This window comes from Heliangelus exortis, chromosome Z (genome assembly GCF_036169615.1).
Source record: "Heliangelus exortis chromosome Z, bHelExo1.hap1, whole genome shotgun sequence".
Classification (NCBI taxonomy): Eukaryota; Metazoa; Chordata; class Aves; order Apodiformes; family Trochilidae; genus Heliangelus; species Heliangelus exortis.
In genome coordinates, this window is record NC_092454.1 from 61,961,672 (window position 1) to 61,981,622 (window position 19,951).

General features: G+C 39.3%; 1 protein-coding gene across 8 annotated transcripts in view; it reads left to right on the plus strand.

Moving 5' to 3' along the window:
• The window catches only part of MOB3B (MOB kinase activator 3B), a 77,225-nt gene extending 58,919 nt beyond the window's left edge, over nt 1–18,306 (plus strand). For all 8 annotated transcript variants that reach the window (XM_071730435.1, XM_071730443.1, XM_071730440.1 and 5 more), the window contains 2 exons: nt 2,666–2,868; nt 13,244–18,306. In XM_071730435.1, the coding sequence (XP_071586536.1) occupies nt 2,666–2,868; nt 13,244–13,273 (233 nt within the window). In that variant the 3' untranslated portion in view covers nt 13,274–18,306. The remainder of the gene's footprint in view (nt 1–2,665; nt 2,869–13,243) is intronic.
• The last annotated feature ends 1,645 nt before the right edge of the window (nt 18,307–19,951 follow it).

The window sequence follows — 19,951 nt, forward strand, 5'->3', positions numbered from 1 at the left end:
TTTCGCTGTTTATTTAAGAGTAAATGAAACAGAGATAGCTTTGCAAAATTAGAGAAGTTCCTACTACAAAACTTGTCTGAAAACCTAATGCATGTGAGGAGCAATACATATTTATTGTGCACCCTAGGCTGTTCTGCACTGGCAGGTTTTTTTCCTATGTTATTTTACATGTTGTCAGATTGAGACTGCTCAGCACATCTAAAAATCTGTCAGATCCAAGTCCTTGCTTGCAGAAGAAGCAGTGCTCTGCAGCTATTGAGTTCCCACTTATGCCTGTAACTGTAAAGTGGGAACAGAATCACAGAATGTTAGGAGTTGGAAGGGGCCTCAAAAGATCATCAAGTCCAAACCCCCTGCCAGAGCAGGATCACCTTGTGTATGTCACACAGTAACATGTCCAGGTGAGGTTTGAATGTCTCTAGAGGAGGAGACTCCACAGCCTCCCTGGGCAGACTGTGCCAGTGTTCTGCCACCCTCACAGTGAAAAAGCTTTTCCTAAAGCAAAATTAAAAAAAAAAAAAAGCAAAACCCCACTTTGTTAAACAAACCTACAAAACAGTTGAAGAATTTGTCAGCTTGGTTTATTAATCTTGTTTTAGCCACTTAGGGATGAAGTATGAGTTTCTTCATCACAGTGTTATTCATCAGTAACTGTCACTTGTCTTCCCATGAAAGATTAAACTAATTATTTTCCATTTTGGAATATACCTGTTCTGGATCAGAAAATACACTGCCTTCAAGAATTTCTCTCTCAGTTCAGTCAGTCAGCTTTGAGTGACAAGTGCCTGCTATTACCCTTTCCCCCTCTTTTAAGACATAACAATTTTTTGGGTATATTTTTAAAATTTTAGTTTGAGTACATTTTACAAAAACTTGTGAAGCAGACTGCTGCTGTAATAATTCCTGAATTTAGCTGTCCCCTGACAGCTGAAATGTGATCCCTCCCACCCCAGTTAATAAGCAGCTGGGGTTTCTGTTATGTTTTTGTGTGGATGTTTGTTTCAAATATCACCAAGACATCTGTGTTATAATTTCTGTATCTTAGCGATATCTCAATTCTTGTCTTGAACAATTAGGCCATCACCTTTGTGACCTTTGATACTAGCTTTAGCATTGAGATGAATGAACGTGATAAACAAAAGCAAACATTTCTTAAGGAGATAAAGTAATTGTGCTTTGATAGATGCAACTATTCTTCTGATCCCCAGTTGTACATTGCAGTAAGAAGGGCTGCACTGCATCTCTAAAGCAGCCTGAAATTATATCAGAAGGGCCTGAACTCAGTACAGGCCAAAAAAAGCCCAACATTTTCCCATATTATCTGCACCTTGGTGATGGCAAATGCAGAGGCAGTTCAGGGATACACTGAGCAGGACACTTCTGCATGCTGAGGTGCTTCCCCACTCACATGAGGTGTTCACATCTACAGTGGATATACCCAAATAAGCCCTTGGCCAGGGAGTCCAAAACAAGGTGCATGTTTCTGTTGATGGGACCCAGACTGAGTACAACCACAGCTGATAATTTATGTAATCTGTATTAAAAAGTCCGTTTTCAGTATGTAAATTCTTATTGTGTGTCCTTATATCTTCCTCAGTGAAACTGGGCAATTTGTCCATTAATTCTCCATACTGCTCAGCAGTATTCAACAAGAGACTGAAGTCTGAAAACTAGAAAGCTTGCAATAATGTTCATTTACTATCTTCATCTTCTTTCTGCAAATAATACAAGATTTTCTTGTTGAGAGCAGGAGACTAGTTAGCTGTCGGGGGTTCTTTTGGGTCTTGTTTTTTCAGAAGAAGCAACAGCTACAAGAAGCAGTTTAAATTTGTAGTTCAAAACTGACTAAAATATAAACTATACCTAAAAAATGAAAGCAAAAGCGTCAAAACAAAGTAGCAGTAGAGTTTTGAGCATGGCACTGTAGTTGGGCATGTCTGTGGTATAATCACAGAAGGAGATGAACCCTTCAGCTTTTTGGTCAGTGGTAAACAATTAGATAAATAAAGATCAGTCTGTAACAAAGGGTGATTTTGAAAGAGTTACTGGTACCACATTGTGGATGTCTGTCTGCAAGTGTTGGTTTTGCTTCTGCTTTGGAGTTTTCAGCTGCGAAGTGGTGTAGCTTCCAAAGTGTTTTGGAAGAGCTGTTCCTGTGTCCTCCCCAAGAGTAATCAGATTGGTGCACATAACTGGGAGGAAAGTAAAAGCAAAGAGGGCTGTCCTTCAGTCAGGTATTTCAAACTCATCATTAAATTTAGTATGGTAAAATGCCACTGTTATGTAAGAGGAGCAGCAGAGTCTCTATCAGTCCATTGCTACTAGGACAAACTCTGCATGTATCAGTATGGGGACCCACCATCCCAGGATGGAAAGCTTAATGGGACAGTGCACTGCAGAGAAAATCACAGATCTGAATCTTAGAGTACTCGATGTACCTTCATTAAATTATTCAGGGTAAAAGAACCAGTACCTGTTGGTCTTGATCCATTAAAATTGCTTAAGTAATTGGCTATCTTTGGTCCTTGTGTTCAGACAAATTAAGTGATCTTCTGGATAGGAAAGGAGGCTTAGTTTGCAGTTATAAGCTTACACTTTGCTCTAAAACTGTTGTCTTGGTAGGATGACAGGATGGTTATGATAACCCTGCTTTCTCTGTTCACAGGTGTTCCCTTTCCAAAGAACTTCCTTCAGATCTGCAAGAAGATACTCTGCCGGCTTTTTCGGGTGTTTGTTCACGTCTACATCCATCACTTCGACCGTATCCTCCTTATGGGGGCTGAGGCCCATGTCAATACCTGTTACAAGCATTTTTATTATTTTGTGACAGAGCTCAACCTCATAGACCGCAGAGAACTAGAGCCTTTGGTAAGTGTGCGGCCTAGGGGCAAGCTCCAGGAAATTTTCCCCATCCCTTCACCAAGACTTTCTTACACTTATTGCAGTGGATTTCTCCTGGCATTAAGGTCCACAGTTGAACACAGGCATTTTAAAGGGATAAATTCCTGCCTCTGTCCACGGACAAAATGTGTAAGATGCTCAGTAAACCCAACTGAAAGAGAAAACTGCAATATATTTTGTATAGAAAGATATAAGGTGGAAAATATTTCCATATGACAATAGGGGTTCATTGGCTTCTTGTTTGCATATGGAATTAAAATAAAAGTGTTGGCAGACAAGGAAGAGTAAGGCTCAATTCAGAAAGCAGTTCATACACAAACTCTCACTGTGAGCATTTAGCGAGATTACAAAGGGATCAGGGCAACATTTCTTCATGGGTCAGAGTTTGGAAAATACTGTGTAGTACAGCTTACTGATGAAGTGCTAGAACCACTGGGGTTTGTTTTATTTGTCTCCACAGAGTCACAGAACAGCTAAGGTTGGCTGACACCTCTGGATATAATATAGTCCAAATCCCGGTGCAAAAGCACTGTCACTTAGAGAGAGCTGCCAAGGACTATCAGGTTTTCAGTTGTTCCACATAAAGGCACATTTCAAGGAGGTGTATAGCATAGTTAATATGAAACATTTCTCAAAGTGTGACAGAGTGATATTTGCCTGCCTTTCTGTAGGTTTGGAGCTTTTTCGAGTGCAGTGTATGTATATGCTTAAGTTGACTGAAGGAGAGCCTATAAAGTGGGACAAAATGGATTGTCATATTTTCAGCAGTTCACAGGGCCTGCTGAAAAACACTATGTATGGCAGGTATTGATAACTCGTAGTGTATCTGTGGTGTCTTTCTAGATAAGATAACGTAATATGCCCTCTAAATGTGTCCCACAGGATAGAAGGAGGGCCTGCAAAAGAGAACTTCCCTGCCAGACTAGTGATCTTAGGTTAGCTCTGGCTGTTAAATGCTTAGGAAGTGCCACAGGCAAGATACAAGGCAGTGTATCTCAGAGGCAGGAAGAGAGGCAATCTTAAGGCCCTTACAAGATCCTTGTTTTGGAATTCAGAGTGCACAAAATTATTTAAGGTTGTGGTTGTTGCTTAGCAGTATTCGTGCACTAGCAGACTGATAAAGGATTGGGGCCAAAGTGATGCATGAGGTGGCATAAATCCACCTGCAGAGCAAGCTAGAAACATGCTCCAACTGGTATGTCCTTTCTTCTTGCGTTCCAGCAGTCCCTTCCTTCTCAAAATTATCCTTGGGTTCACCATATGATGTAGTATTATTAACTTGGATGGGATGAAGGGTATCCCAGAAAAATGTTTCATGTGCAACAAGGAGGCACCTTGTCAGCAAAATGGCAAAGCTCCACCTGCTTCCATCTTCCTGTCCTTGACTTGGGTGGGTGTCAGCAGTCTGAAAATGCTGAAGAAACACATCTGTATTTTTGTTTTCAGCTGATCAGAGAGAAGGGAAGGAATTGCCAAACAAAAGCAGGCATTACAAATAATCTTGAATTTTAATGCAGTAGTTGAGGACTACCTCTGTCCCGTGTTCACCATGGCAGGAAGTGAGCCCACGTTGTCTCCCTTAATTAGAAAATGGGCCAAGAGCTGAGTAAATAAATTGACTGACGCTTTAATAAACAAGAAGACAACTGATTTATCAACATAACTTCTAGGAGAATTACTGGGGAAGCAGGCAATAGATGAATAGTAGTATTAGCGTGCAGGACTTAGCATTCTTTGTTTAAAAAGGATTTTATCAGCATTTTGCAACTCAGTGCAGCAGTTATAAAGTCAATTGAAGCAAATTTGTCTAAGAGGGTACCCCCTCCCATTTGGGAGCTGCCTAAGTTGTTCTTTCTGCGATCAAAGAGGGGCTATAGCTTAAAATGCTGTGTGTCTTTTTCCCATCCCCATCACTATGCTAACTTGACAGATTCACAAGATTTTGTAGAGCTCTCTTATGTGGGAAAACAAAAGGAGTAGTGCACTATTAGGGGGCATAGTCACTGACCCCACAGGTGGTCCTGAGTTAAAAAAAAAACCACACATCCAACTGGGGAAAAGAAGTTTGAAAGCGTATCTGCCCTTTGCTGTAGCTAACAGGCAAACAAGGCAGTCTGCATGGTGAGAGCTATCAGAAGACCTTTAAGGCATGCCTCCCCAAGGAGCCTATCAGTAAATAAATGTAAGATTTGAATTTTAAGCCATAGTATCTGCTTTGTGCTGGCTCCCTGTGTGCCTAGATTTATTTTCCACCAGCAGTAGTGCACCTAAACTCATTTCTTACCCTCTTCCCATGGTCAAAACTGTTTAGCAGAGTGGTCCCTATTACCTGTATTCCACCCTCACCTCATGTAGGTGATAGCTTGTATAGGGTGCTTTAAACTCTTAATTTAAATTCTTTAGACTCTTCATTTAAATGTGAGTCCTACTGTTCACATGGCAGCCTGGCCATGGGATGTAGTGGCCTCCTGCTTCCTTCTTGTGATCCCTTTTCTCTAAAAACTGATTTGAAAGCATGCAGGATTTAAGTAATATGCAAGACTACTTTGTAAGCACATCATGAGTGAAACATACCTGGTCCAGGGAATTTGTTTAGTTTACTGACAGATAAAAAACCTTTTTATTACAGGTCTGGGTATTGCTGCAAAAAAAAGAGAATTAAGAAAGTAATTGATGTACACACCCTTTCCTCCCCAGACTCTTAATTCAGTAAGACAAAACTCTTCCTTTCAGCTGACCTTTGTTTTACACTCAGCTACTCCTAATAGCTCTGGTGAGGTGAGGGGCAGTGCAGGAGATTGGGCATGTGTGTATTGCCTCTTACTTGTGTTCCTCTAGTTCAGCCCCTCTGGCACAGGGCACTCCCTTCCAGCAGTGTGTCTCCAAACACATCCCCAACAGTGCTACCAGCCGTATGTCCTCTCCTCTTAGCAGCTGCTGCTTTTTAAAATATCTGTGAGCGGAGACACTATGAGCTTGTCTGAGTGGTTGAAGTTTTGACAGATGATGGGTTATTTGCTATAGTTTCAGGGTTACTGGGAGTATCTGTGACTGGCCAGTCACAGGTCATCCCTGTAGCCCCCTGCTACCAAACCTCTTCCAGTTACACCCAGTACATAACCCTCTATAAAAGGCAAGATGAATAAAAACCTAAAACTTCTGAAAACCAGTAAAATTAATGCCAGAGAGGAGCTGAACCACAAAGTGTGGATTTTTCCCTCCCCAGCAGGAGGATGCTTGTCAGACAGAGAGACAGAGGCAAAGAATTCAGCAGCTGTACTTCTTCAGTCATGTAAGAGTCTTCTGATTCAGAGGCCTTAGAGATTTGTGACTGAATCTCAGTGCAAAGTATTTAGTCAGATCAGTTAATTGGTGATGCACAAAGTCTGCTTCATACTTCTCAGCACTCATCTGTGTGTATGGCAGTATCTTGTTTTGATTTCTAAGTCTGTGAATTTTTATTTGCCTGATATTCACTGTGCCTTGTGCTTGTCAGAGTTAAGTTTAAAAAAACCCAAACAACAACTTAATATATGTTGAGATTCCAGTGTCAAATTTGGAGCTGTGAGCATGCTGTAATTCTTCTGAAGAAGCAAAGTTCTCAAGATGCATTTAATTTTTTAAACTTGTGGTAGGTGTGGACCTGGCTCTTTTTCTCACTATTAGCACATTACACAAACATAACCTTAAATTGTATCTCAAAGAGGAGAGGTGGGGTGGGGAGGAAGAAGAAAATACGTTTAGTCTTTTTGCTGTGCAAATCTTGCAAGGTCATTGAGGGCCTGAAAGTGTGTGCAGTGTTTGTATGTTCAATATGTTTGCTGAAACCCATGTTCTAATAAAAAATCTAGGTGGCAAACCCAAGTATATTTCATTTCTTCGTGGCCACCCCGTTACAGAACTGTGGTTCTGTGTTCATATCATTCATTGGCATTCATATCATGGCAATGAACAAATAGGAAGGAATGATTCACATGATTGAGTACATGTCCTTCTCTCACAGCTCTTCAGCGCAGATCTGTTTGCCAGAGATACCAGTATATGCTGGTTTTCTACATTTTTCTGTCTAACGAATGTATCGTCGTCTCACAGACAAAAGAGTACAATTAATGCTCTTTTAGAAATAACAGAAAATATACTGCAAACCAGTCAGACTCACAGCAGATTCCCATGTGACTTTGGGAACTTTTGATGGCACTGGAGGACAGGGGTAAAAGACAGCAGAATATGGCCATCTGCTTTGCTCATTCTCTAAAACTACTTTTTTTTGCTTGCTTGTTTGTTAATAAGTTCCATCATATGAACGCTCTGGCCTTTTCCTCAGAAGTTGTTTTCTATAAACATTTTGTTTACGAGAACAGCAAGTAATAACTACAGATGAATGAAGAAGAATAGAGAAGGGTATTATTTACGTGCTGTTCTTGTAACTGTTAAAATGCTGATTTTATTAAGATGAAGGAGACAACCAGCCACGGTAGCAAGCGGATAGTACTGGGAAGGGAAGTAGTGGCAGTCGGTGGAGCTCAGTTATACAACGCTGGTGGAATTGGTAGTCGCCTCCATATCAGTGGAGTTCATCTGCAGGATATGCAAAACCAGTAAGGTTTGCTTGCCTCACTCTCCTTTATTCTCAGTGTAAAAGCTTTTATTGGCTTTATAGCATGACTAGCATCTGACATTTTCATCCAGTATTTGAGGGTGCTTACAAGTAAACATTTAAATCGTTTCCCCCCATTGTCTCTACAGAAAACTGTATTTCTGAATGGTATTTACAGTGCTTGGCCCAGCAGAATACTAAGTAAAAAGATGAGTACGTTTACCTAATCATTAAGCTCTGGTTGATGGTGGGTTGGTGTTTTTTGTTGTTTGGTTGGTCGTTTTTTTTCCTCTTGTGTTTTTCCTCTAGGAAGCAGTTTTATATATATCATTTGCAAAAACTTACTACAGTATGAGTGACAAAATTTCATAGTTAAATGTGTTCAGGAAATTACACCTTGAGATTTGTGTAACAACCATAACTGTACCTTCCTATATTTTATGATTCAGAGCTCTGCTGGTGCCCTGATGATGCTGACATGAATCTGAGGCACTTTATTTTCAGTCAGTAGAATTACTCCAGATCTTTTCATAAAATTCAGAGAAAAATCTAGCTCTGCAGACCCAGGTGGTTATTTTCATGTTCTGTTTTTTCACCAGCACTAGTATTATACAATATGCTGCTTTCTGTGCTGTTGAAGGGTACTCTGCACCACATGACCTTAGTAATTGACAGATTTATAAGCACATCTAGCTGAAAATCCAAAAATTACAAGGGGAAAAATAAGAGTTATTTTTGTGCTGAAATCCAGGATGTCAGAAGTGCTGCCAAATGTGTAGTGTTGGCCTTTTCAGCCAGTATCTTACATAATCTACTAAAAAAACAAGAAATAAAAAAATTAAAAAAAAACCACCAAACACAACAACAAACAATTAATGTACGGTATAGTTCCACACCATTTTATGGCAAGATTAATGCAGTCTGGAAATGGAAATTGTGATCCTGCCCTTCCTATCACCACTCACTTTTTTCTTGTGTCAGAGCTAGCCTTTGTGTTACCAGAGTCAGATCCAGAGATGGGTCACCTCAGCATTGTAGTTTTCACAGAATAACAGAATGGTCTCTGTTGGAAGGGATCTTTAAAAGGTCATCAAGCAATTCCCCAGCAACTCCCCAGCAATTATCAGCAACATCTTCAACTACATCACACTGCTCAGAGCCCCATCCAACTTGATAATCTCTCTCATCGATGGGGCATTTACCACCTCTCTGTGAAACCTGTTCTGGTGTCTTACCACCCTTGTTGAAAAAAAATTACTCCTTATATCTAGTGGAAGTCTACCCTCTTTTACTTTAAAACCATTACCCCTTGCCTGACTGCAACAGGCCTTACTAAAGTGTCTGTCCCCATCTTTCTTATAAGCCTTCTCTAGATACTGAAAGATTGAGATTGCAGTAAGATCTCCATGGAACCTTCTCTTATCCAAGCTGAACGAACCCAAGTTTCTTAGCCCTTCCTCACAGAAGAGGTGTTCCATCTCTCTGATCATCTCTGTGGTACTCCTCTGGACCTGCTTCATTAGCTCCACATCTTTCCTGTGCTGAGGACTCCAGGACTGGAGGCAGTACTCCAGATGGGGTCTCATGAGAGCAGAGGGGCAGAATCATCTCCCTCAACTTGCTGCTCATACTTCTTTTGATGCAGCCCATTATAGGGTTGGATTTCTTGGCTGCAAGCTTACAGTGTCATCTTATGTCCAGAATTTCATTCACCACAAAGTGCAAGTCCTTCTCAACAGGGATGCTCCCAATCCCTTTATCCCCCAGGCTGTTGTGTTGCTGGGGGTTACCCTGACCTATGTGCAGGATGTTGCATTTGTTCTTGTTGAACCTCATGAGGTTCACATGGACCCAGTTCTTTATCTTGTTGAGTTCCCTCTGGGTGACATCCTGTATCCCTCAGGCATGTCAGTACCATAAACATAGCCTGCCTGGCAGTTGCCCCACTTAGCACTCAAAATGGAATAATCACCAGTAGCAGGCTTAACAAAACATGGCAAATTATTGGCATTTTGAGGAGGGTAGACTGACATGAAATACAGCTGAATTATCAGGATGGCTGAGATTTCTTCTGGAGACAGTTTTTTTAAGCATTTTAAAATATAAGTGTAACTTTCTTAATTCACTTTGTTTCTTTCCAAATTATTGTTTTGCCTGCTTAGCTGTTTTTTTATGTTTATGGTGAAAATTAGAATTTCTGCTTTTCCATTCCATTTTCTTCATCGTCTTCATCTTCCATTCCATCTTAGCCTGGAGAAGCTAGCACCTACCATTCTCATCCCTTCTCTGAGGTGCTTTTGTCCTCCTACAAAATTGCACAATGTGCTCTCTACTAGATGGAACTGACTGTCAGCCTTTCCTAATGAAAAAGTCACTTTTGAATCTATCTAATGAATATGTCTAATAATGTAGTTTCTCCACAAGGTTGTTGCTTATAGTTGCTATAAATTTGATTACTCATCACAAAGTGGTAGAATGAATTAGTACTTGCTAGGAAATTATCTAAAATTAGATACTTACTGAGGTAACATTAAAGTAGTTATAATTATGTTTCTTCACTCTTGGTTGTTTGCTTTAGTAAAAGAGTTCCTGTTCAGACAAGTCTTGTCACTGCTGCCAACTAGTCAGCAGCATTTTTTTTTTCTTAAAATAAATAAATAAATATGGGGGAAAAAAAATGTGAAAAAGCCACACGTTCCCTGGTCTTTGAGTCCAGTTTTTTCTCTTCAATGAGATATGGTGATAATATCCCACAGGCCTTATTTTATATTGTACAAATTGAAAGAATTTTTGAACAAATGGATCTGATCTTTAACTGAAGAAGAAACCCAATGGCTAAATAAATACCATCTTTTACATCTTCTCCATTTCTTACAAGAAACTGGGAGAGAAATAAGAAATCCAGGACTTAATATTGCTGAAAAACAGGATTCTTAACTTTGATGCTCAAAAAAAGCAGAGTCATAAGATCCATTACAGCACCAGAATTTCTGAATAAATAATTTCTGGTTTGCATGTTCTTTATGACTATTTTTATCACAATCAGCTGCTTTACTTGTGCTGAACCCAAGCACACAAGAGGACAGAAGGGCTTTTCTACTGATAATTTTCTGTGTGTCTTCAACTCATCAGAGGTTCTTGAGAGGTCTTTTTGGTGCCATGAATTAATGACTGTGCCATTTCATGCTTTGACACAATTATCTCTCATTTGTGAGCACATAAGGACAGGTGTCTGCTACTGGTGAGGAGTTTCAAAGTTTAGCTAATGAATGTAAAGTATAACTTGTTCAATTCAAAGTTGAGCTTCTCCAAAAGAATCCACATTTCACAGTTTGTGATAAGCACCATGTTTGTCCTTGAAAGATATTAGCAGTACATGATAAAAGAATTAAAGTTAATAGTCCAGAACAGAGCAAGAAGAGGAAGCTTTTGAAAAAGTTTATTTCTCCAAATGTGTTAAATTTTGCAAAACATTAAAAGAGCAGAAAATGCTTAGCTTCTTTTCCTTTTTTTCACAATGAACACCAGTGACATTGCTAATACAAAAGACATGACACAGAAAAAAAATCTTTTCCATAATTATGTAATTCAGTTTGAGGTTCTGATGAGTTAATGTGAATTTTGCCTAGTCAATAGGAAATTGCTCTGTGCTTGCTCAGTATGTGTGAGAAGTAGCTGGCTTGGATACAACAACAAGGGGAAAAAACAGAGTAAACAAGGCAATCGTGGTTGGAAAACCACAAAAAATGACATAGAGAGCCCAGGTCAGATGTGATATAAAAAAGGAATTTGAAACTCTCTGCTTCATAATTATAATACCAAGTGATTCTTCTGCTCTACTGGCATGTGTGCTGCATGCACTTGGACTTCCCTCTGTTTCTAAATTCTAAGTGGAATCTGAGCCCAAATCAGTCCTTAGTAACCACAACGTGGTACCTTACTCTGACTGTTCTAGTCACTTGTAACACTGTGAACCAGACTTGCAGTTCATGTGCCATCAAGGAAAATCCCTGGAGAATACACTGTAAGTGAAACCAGAAAGTGGCAAAACCATTAGAAGTTTAATCAAATAGGCTTTTCCATCTTTAATTTTTATGAGTCCATTTACGCTAGTTCTTACCCCACTTAGTAAAAGGGTCATTGCTGATTGTGTTCTTTGTGGAAGGCACGTTAACAGAAAATGGAAACTGGAAAAAGCTTTTTCACCAGCTCTGTGAAGAAATGGAATGGGAATTCCTCCACCGTGGTTCCTGTAATTGTTTTGAAAATGCTTTTGTCCTATCTGTATTAGCATCTCAACTCTTCCTATTGCTGTAGAGAGAACTGCTGCTTTTCATCCTCTGGTAAAATACTGTCTTTCTTGTTTATATATATATGGAGATTCTCTGAGTAAGGTAGATCAGCTGCTCTTCCTAGACTGAAACAATCCATTGATTGAGTGTTGTCAATCTTTACAAGTAAAAGATTACTTTAAAAAAAATCAACAGAACCAGACTATTTAAGGAGAAAAAAGAACAATTTTTTTTCATTAACATTTGCCTTTGTTGCCTTTAACAAATTAGAGGAGAAGCAACAACTGGTTCAAATTACTGTACAACTCACTGTGGAGATCACACATTTCTGTATAAATTGCTGTACTAATCACTCTTGTCTTTATGACAGCTGTAGATGACAGTATTCTGTTCTGTTCCATGCATGACAGTAAAATAACAAGTGCAATGCAGTTTATGAATCTACAAGAAATGAAAACTAATTAAAGCCTGGAAGAGGAAAAAGGCTGTACAGTTCTGTGTAGGATTCTAGGTGGAGAAACGATCTGTTAAGAGCAGAGTAAGTAGTTACAAGACTGTCAGGAAGCCTTTTACATTAGATATTAATGATCTTACAAAGTATAACATATTATTCAAAGCAAGATAAGGAGATTTTAGGAAACTTCTTGTAACCTGGTGACTCTACATAGATTTTCCAAGGGAAATGCTCTATAATCTGGAGATGCTATGAAAGAGGAACTAAACAAACACCCTGCACAGCTATGGCAACAATTGGATACAGCACCTCTTCATCTGTGAGAGTAAGCTGTACATGTTTATCCCATGTATGCAGCTGTTAGACAGAAAATCTGCTGACATATATGAAGAGTTTTATAGAATGGAGCAGCCACTTACCGGAGAGTTTGTATCAGAGTGACTGTAAGTCAGATAAAATAAAATTTTATATGGATCCCAAACCCCTGTTCCTAATGGAGTCTGTGAATGGTCCAAGACCCATCCTAGATACAAATACCAAAGGCTCTGGACAAGTCATAAAGGGGGGTAGTGTCCACATGCCCTTTGTGACCATGTGTAGGAAAGCAAAAGGAGGCAAAGAATATATCTCTCTGCTTCCTGTTAGCTACAGCATGGGGATCCTTTTTCTTACAATAAGTTATAAGGTTTCTTGCTTTTTTGTAGATGATTTTTTTTTGTTTTTTGGTTTTGTTTTTTGGTTTTTTTGTGGGGTGCATTACCATCTACTTGACAGGGTTAGGGAACTAGTAGGATATTAAAGCTGTCAAAAATTACAAAATGCTGCATGCTAACTGCATGTTATATTCATTGTCCTTGAAAGTGACAGAGAGGAGCAGAGCCATGGTGTCATGAAGACCTCATAAGTTTGCAGACATCCAGAAGTGTTAACTAGAAAGAGCTGTATGCACTTTTTACAACTAATGCCATTTTCTTCTTATCTCCATTTCTTGTTTTACAGAAAGAGATGACAGCCAGATTGTGTCACTAAAAAGCTACCCACTGAAGAAAGTGAAATCTAATTTGCTTCTCACTGCAGAGTTAAAGAACACGACAACCCTCATGGACTGAGCCTGCTTGTTAATCCATGAAAGTGGTAAAGCTGGGAACCACATCTACTTTTCACAAATTATTCCACTACTGTCAGTGTTCTTAAGCCTTAATATGCTGCTGGGAATCTCATCTGAGTGACATGGATTATTAAGAAAAAGAAGAATCAACTTCATATTAATTCTAGCGCCTTCATTAGGGATAAGAGCCTCTTCAGCCACAAACAATGACAGACTGTGTCTCTGCTGCTAAAGCTTTACTGTAATTCAGGTCCCTGGGGCCCAGATGAGTTGTATTGAAATGAATCTGTATTGTTAGCTGGAATGTTGTTTTCTTTTTCTTTTGTTTCTTATTATGTGCTTGGTTTCCTAAGTGCAACAGAATACTAAGCCTGCAGTCGCAGAAGACTTTAGCCTTTAATGACACCAAGCCACTCAAGGCTTGGCCACTGTTCCCAAATGACAGTGAGCCTTGTGTTTCCAAGAACACAGCAGTGCCCTCCAGCTGATCAGGCAGTTTGTGCTTCATTGTGACTTGCAATAGGGTGACAATGGGATTCTGATCTCAGTTCCATAAGTGGGAATCCAGATATAACTCTGCAGTGTTGAAGTCTTTTCTTTGAATTCATCTTGTGACTGACAGCAAATCTGCTCAGGATCTCTACACTGAATTAAAAAACAGCTATAGTCAGCATTTTCCTGTAGTACCCTATGAAGTACACTAACCTGTCATGTACTTTGATATGCTCCTGTCCTGTTAGAAAAAGGATCTCTCGTATTCACCTTAAAGTTTCATCTTTTCAGGGGAAAAGAAATTTAATTTTAGTAACTGAAAGGAAGATTCAGGAAAGATGAGTGGAAAAATGGTTAGCCTGGAAATGGAAATTAGAATGTCAGAATGGAAAGTTAGAATGTTAGAATGGAAAGCCTGGAAGGATGCATTGCAGTAAATTGAGTCTTCTATGCCAAATGTACCCTCATAAGGGGCCTTCTTTAACAACAACAAAAAATAGTTTAAAAAAATGGTATTAAAGCAATACTTAAGAAAGATCCCAAGAGAGACACAGCTGAAAAATTGGTATCAAATAGAACACACCCATATAAATTCTGTGCCTTCTAATCGATTTTGCACACTTCTGTTATTGTGAAAGATAAGTAATTCCTGAGTAAGTGCTGAACCCTGTTGCTGTCTTGTCCTCAAGGGAATTAGGTATGTTTGCATCTTCTAAGACAGTATCAGAAGAAAATCTCAGAGTATGCAGTGATTGAAAGATTTAAAATAGAGGGGTAGCATAACAGCTACCTTTTTTAGCTCATATTTTAGTACATTCTGATTTGCTTGCCTGCTTGTTTAAAATAGGTCTTACAAAATGTAGTAATCACATCCTTGGTGGGACAAAGGGCTTTTGACTGTGAACATTTAGTGTAGCCACAGTGGATGCTTTCCTGCATCTTCAGAATTATGCAAGCAGCATTACCCTTTTTTTCAAGGGGATGGACTGAAGTGTTCCTACTTCCTTAAGTGGTCTTTGCAATCAGGTTAATTCTTTGGGGATTGGAATGTGCAGAAAGGTCATTTCTGGCTGGCTGGCACTTTTGCAGAACATAGCTAGCTAGTGGAATTCATTGCCACAGCTACTGCTGAGCTCGGATGCCTCATTTTAAAGAAGATGAAAAATGTTATGTCTTTCAAAGACACAAGGTCCGTGTGGATGACAACTGGCTGGAATTACAACATCAGCTGCATATTAAAGGGTTTCTTGTACTCTGCCAAAGTGCCTGGGCTTCTGCAGTGCTGCAGATGGAGCTGCAGCTGACACAGTACTCTTGAATTTCGCTGTGGCAGCTGCCATCTGGTGTTCTCATGGCTGGGAAGCACTGCACTACTGCATTTTAAGACAAATGTGAAGACGTAGATGTGTGGAATTTTGTGCATAAAGATCAAAGTCACTACATAAGTTACGTGGTATTTCACACATAAAATAAGGTATTCTTCATTTTTTTACCCTACTTACATTGTGCTGTTTTGAGTCTTTACTGTAGCTCCATCTGAAGATGAAGAATTTGTTTCCAGTTACTGTGAATAATTTTTTAACTTTTTAAGTTTGGGGTTTTTTTTTTGTAAAAGCATTTATTTTGTGAATTCAAAACTAATTTGTTGGAGTATTTTCCTTTTTCTGAAACTGTTTTTCATAAACTCCTGTTTCCTTTTCTACTACAATACACTGTCCGAGGCAAAGGAGGAAGATGCAGAAACCCTGGAGGATTTGTATTTGATCTGGCCAAAATTCCTGTAATGAGAAAAGCCCATTATACCTGGGGTACTGAAACAGCCACGAAGAAGTGAAAAATGTATTTGTTTTCATTGCTTATTTTTTTGGGGAGAACATGAAGTTTGCTCAATGGTAAAACAAACTTCCTCCAAATGTCAGGGTTTGTCCTTCAGCTGATTATCTCTCAACAGGTACTCCTGCTTCCACTAAAGAGGCAATCAGTCACAGCCTGGCCACTTCATGCCATGGGCCATTTCTCCTTTTCCTGTACCTGGTATTTGATATCATGATAAGAGTAATGTCTGGAATGTGGCATCACTACATAAAGCTGTCATATTACCCCTTGCTGTAGAGAAGAGAGGGGCAGCATTCTGTTGGATCTTGTGCTTAAGGATTCCAGGTTCAGTAATTTGCTCAGTGCCACATCTAGACAGAACTATGTTTTGGCTGTTAATTGCAGGTCCTGATTTACATGATTCCTAGGGATATGTAATGAGAACTAAGTGTAACAGTGATTGTATGCAGAGGCCCTCATTTCAGCCACTGAAAAAAGCTTTTCTACAAGGTCTTATTTCTGCATGTTACTTAGTCATTCCAGCATTTCATACCATTCTGGGATGTGGGGGGGAAGTTAGGGTTTTTTATGTTTATTGTTTGTTTTTTAAAAACACCTTTCTAGTCTTTCAGTCAGGTTTGGTTTCCGTGCCTAAAAAGCATTATTCTTTTTTTTTTTTAAATAGTGTGGTACGTAGGAGATGCTGTTAGTGTTAAGGGTCAAGGCACTATAAGAAGGATCACTTCAGCTGACTGAGACCACTGTCAGGTTTACTTCATTGTGAAGGGTTTCTCTAGTATCAAAATTATCTTCAGTGATTAAAGACTTAATAGCTTTCATCAATGTCCCTCTAATAAGGGATTTTTTAGTGAACTTCTGTGTTTGTGTGAATGAAGACCAGTGCCACTGTAGTGACAAATGCATGTTATATGAAACAAATCTTAATGTAACCTCCCCTGTATTTTTGACAGAAGGAGTCCCAGGGTCTATCAAAATTGTTTGTTAGGGTTTTTTTTTTTTTACTGATACACAACAGTGAGACTGCTGATTCCCACCAGATTTGAGAGAATTGTGCACTGAAGAAAATCTTGAATTTTCTCCAAGAACTCAAGTTCTAAGCAGCAAAACTTTTCCCAGACAAGGCATTTAATTTTCGTAATGGATTCATTAAGAAAAGGCAGGGAAAGAGGAGGAAAACTGTTAATATGTATCTGTGTGTGGACTTCCAAACAACTCCTCAAGACATGCAAAAATCACGGAATCATAGACTGTTAGGTTGGAAGGGACTTCAAGGGTAAACATGACAGTGATCATGGGAAAGAAAATTCCTGGGGCTCTATGGAAAGGACACAGAGACTGGTGGCATCCTTTGTAACAGGGGAGCCACTATGACCAAGTCATAATTAACACTAGACTAAAAGGGTCATTAAACACTTTTGTATTTCAGGTTGGATGAACTACAAATTGTGCAGCCCTCTCACAAAAAGCCATTCCTTCCTTTTGCTTTTTCCCTTTACTTCATATTCTTCAGGTTTCTTATATTCTCCACAGGGGAGGTCTCAGAGCTGACCTTCTGACTCTTAAATCAGTTCTTTGCTTCCCGAAGGACAATGTTGTTATAAAAAGTGTCTTTCTCGACTCACCCTGTGCCTCCAAAAAGGATACCTCTCACCTATACCCTCCAAAGAGAGATCACCAAGGGTTGGTTTTCTGTTTTCCTTCCCTTCAGAAGGAGGGAGCAGGAGGTACCTGCAAGCGCTGCAGAAAGGGATGCACTATGTATAAAACAGAAATCAGCTTGCTATTATATAACATGCTTTAAGAGCTCCAGAAAGGGGATAACACTGGGGGACCCAAGATAGACAAGTGGTCAGTGTTCACTTTTTTTATATATATATTAGAATAAATGTAAGTACATTTTTAATAATTTTTGAAACTATTCCAAGAGCAAACAAGCCAAATCATTAATTAGAACTTGATATTAATATACATTTAAATCTTAGATCAGTAAAATTGATTTATCCTATATTTCATGCTTAATAGATAGGCAATGTTTTTCAAGATTTAGCCAAATAAGTTTGAGCTATTTAAGTAGTTGTTTCTCTTCTGATTTAATAAGTTTTCCTGTTTTAAAGAAATATATTATATAATAAAGATTATAGTAATATTCTCCCAGGGAAAAAGTAAATTAGTTGTCCAGTGTAATACACGTGTGTTCATGTATGTGCGTTCACTTATATGTGTGTCTGGGTGTGTGTATATTTAGATGGGGATACAGACCTGGAAGTGTCACTGTGTGCATATGTACACTTGCTGCTCTTCCTCACAGAATAAATATATTTTTTTTTAATTTTGTAATTTTCAAGGGGGATACATCTTTCTTAGAAATAAGTGGTTGATTGCTTTTCCTCCTCTGTTTGTTATGGTAGTTTTTTTTAGTGATGTCTGTATGGTATGGTAATTTTTTTAGTGATATCTGATGAGTCTTAGGCTCTTTAATTTTGTGAGTTATTAAATGGTGGTTCACTTGTATGGGAAGAAAGACCAACACTGACTATTGTAGTCATTAAAGAAAAGATTGGTTTTCAAATTGATCTTCATGGATGAAATAATTAAATAAATACGAATAAAAGAAACACAGCCTTCACTTATGTCTGTAAGTGTTGCGAAGTGTCTGGGCTCTAACTCTTCAGCAAGGAAATCTATGTGGTTTCCATACCACAGGACAGAATTTCCTAGCAGGTTCCCAGGACTTAGAGGTGAAAGCCATTTATGCCAGTGCACCAGCTTCCTCACAGCCTTCCTGCTGATGTGACACCAGAAAAATATAATCCAAATTCTAATTTTCATGCTAATGGAAATTGGCCAGTCCCTCACCAACACCAGTGGGATGGGACTAGCCATGCAAATAGCTTTTCTTCAGGCAAGCTGGCCTGCTAGTTCTTGTTTGTGAGTTGTTCAGCCTTGGGTAACTCATGGGTTTCATCATGTTCTTCATCTGGTTCCTGATGAGAAGGCACCAAGACAGGAGGAACATGTAAGTAGCACCAAGCCACTTAAAGGCAAAATTTTATTTCCTAAAAAGAGAACTAAAGTGCCTTGGTAAGAAACTGTCTCCAGGAGCAGCTCATTGGGCTTTTCTCTTTGTTCTTTGGCCTGGTTCCTAAAACATAGTTAACCACATATATGTGTACAGTGGTATAGATAAAGCCACTGTGTGCTGGATACGAGTCAAGCAGCTTGGGGAGAGCAGGAGCAGGAGCTAAGAATGGCTGCCTGCTCTGTGCAGACTGCACCTAGGAGCAGAAGAGTCGAGACTCTTGTCATCTAATTCCACCCACCCTCCATGGTAGCAGTCACCTCCCACTAAACCAGGATGCTCAGAGTTCCATGCAACCTGGCTTTCAACACCTTCAGGGAGAGGCCACACACAGCTCCTCTGGACAAGTGCCACCGTCTCACCACCCTCTCACTAAGAATTTATTCCTTATAGCTAATCTAAAACTACCCTCTTTCATTTTAGATTCCCAAGGCAATTTGCATTCTGAAGGTTAAGAACAATTTAAAATAGTGGCTTTGGTTTAAACATAGGGAATTCTGGTTCTTTTTTCTTATTACTTCTCTCCTCTACTATGGTTATCATCACCTCCTTTTTTTTTTTTTTTTTTCCCTTCATGTTTAATCCTCCACGTAGCAGCAATACAAAGAGTTTAAGGAGTACTCCTTTAGTTTGTTGATAAAACATCCTTAGACCCTGGGGTAAAAGCCAACTGATGACAATCCAGAGTTCCTTGTCATATCTTTACTTCAGCCACCTCCCTTCAATATCTTCAAAAATGTTGGTTTAAAGTGTGTGTGTGTAGGGGGGGGGGGTTGTTTTGTTTTGGGTTTTTTGTTTTGCTTGGCTTGGTTTGGTTTAGTTGTTTTGTTTTGTTTTGCACTTGTAGGCTGCTTTGAATATGAACTCCACTGCTTAATGCCACCATGCTCTGCTTAACCATGGGGCTCCCATTCAGTTTCACAGATCTGGGGATTGCCTCTGTGTCGTCCCTTTCACCTGCTAGTAAGGGCCTTATCACTTGAGTACAGTCTGCCTGGACAAAGGTTGAACTTTTATCTCCAGAGAAAGCTGCCCTTGTCTCTGATGTTCAAAAAGACATGTCAGGTTTTACATCAGAAAGGGTCAGAGTGATAATGTCTGAATGGAAGTTCGAAAAAGTAGTGAATGTTACAACCAAAACTCAATGCCCCTAGGAAAGGTGATGGCTATAAGGCTGCAATTGTTTTTATGG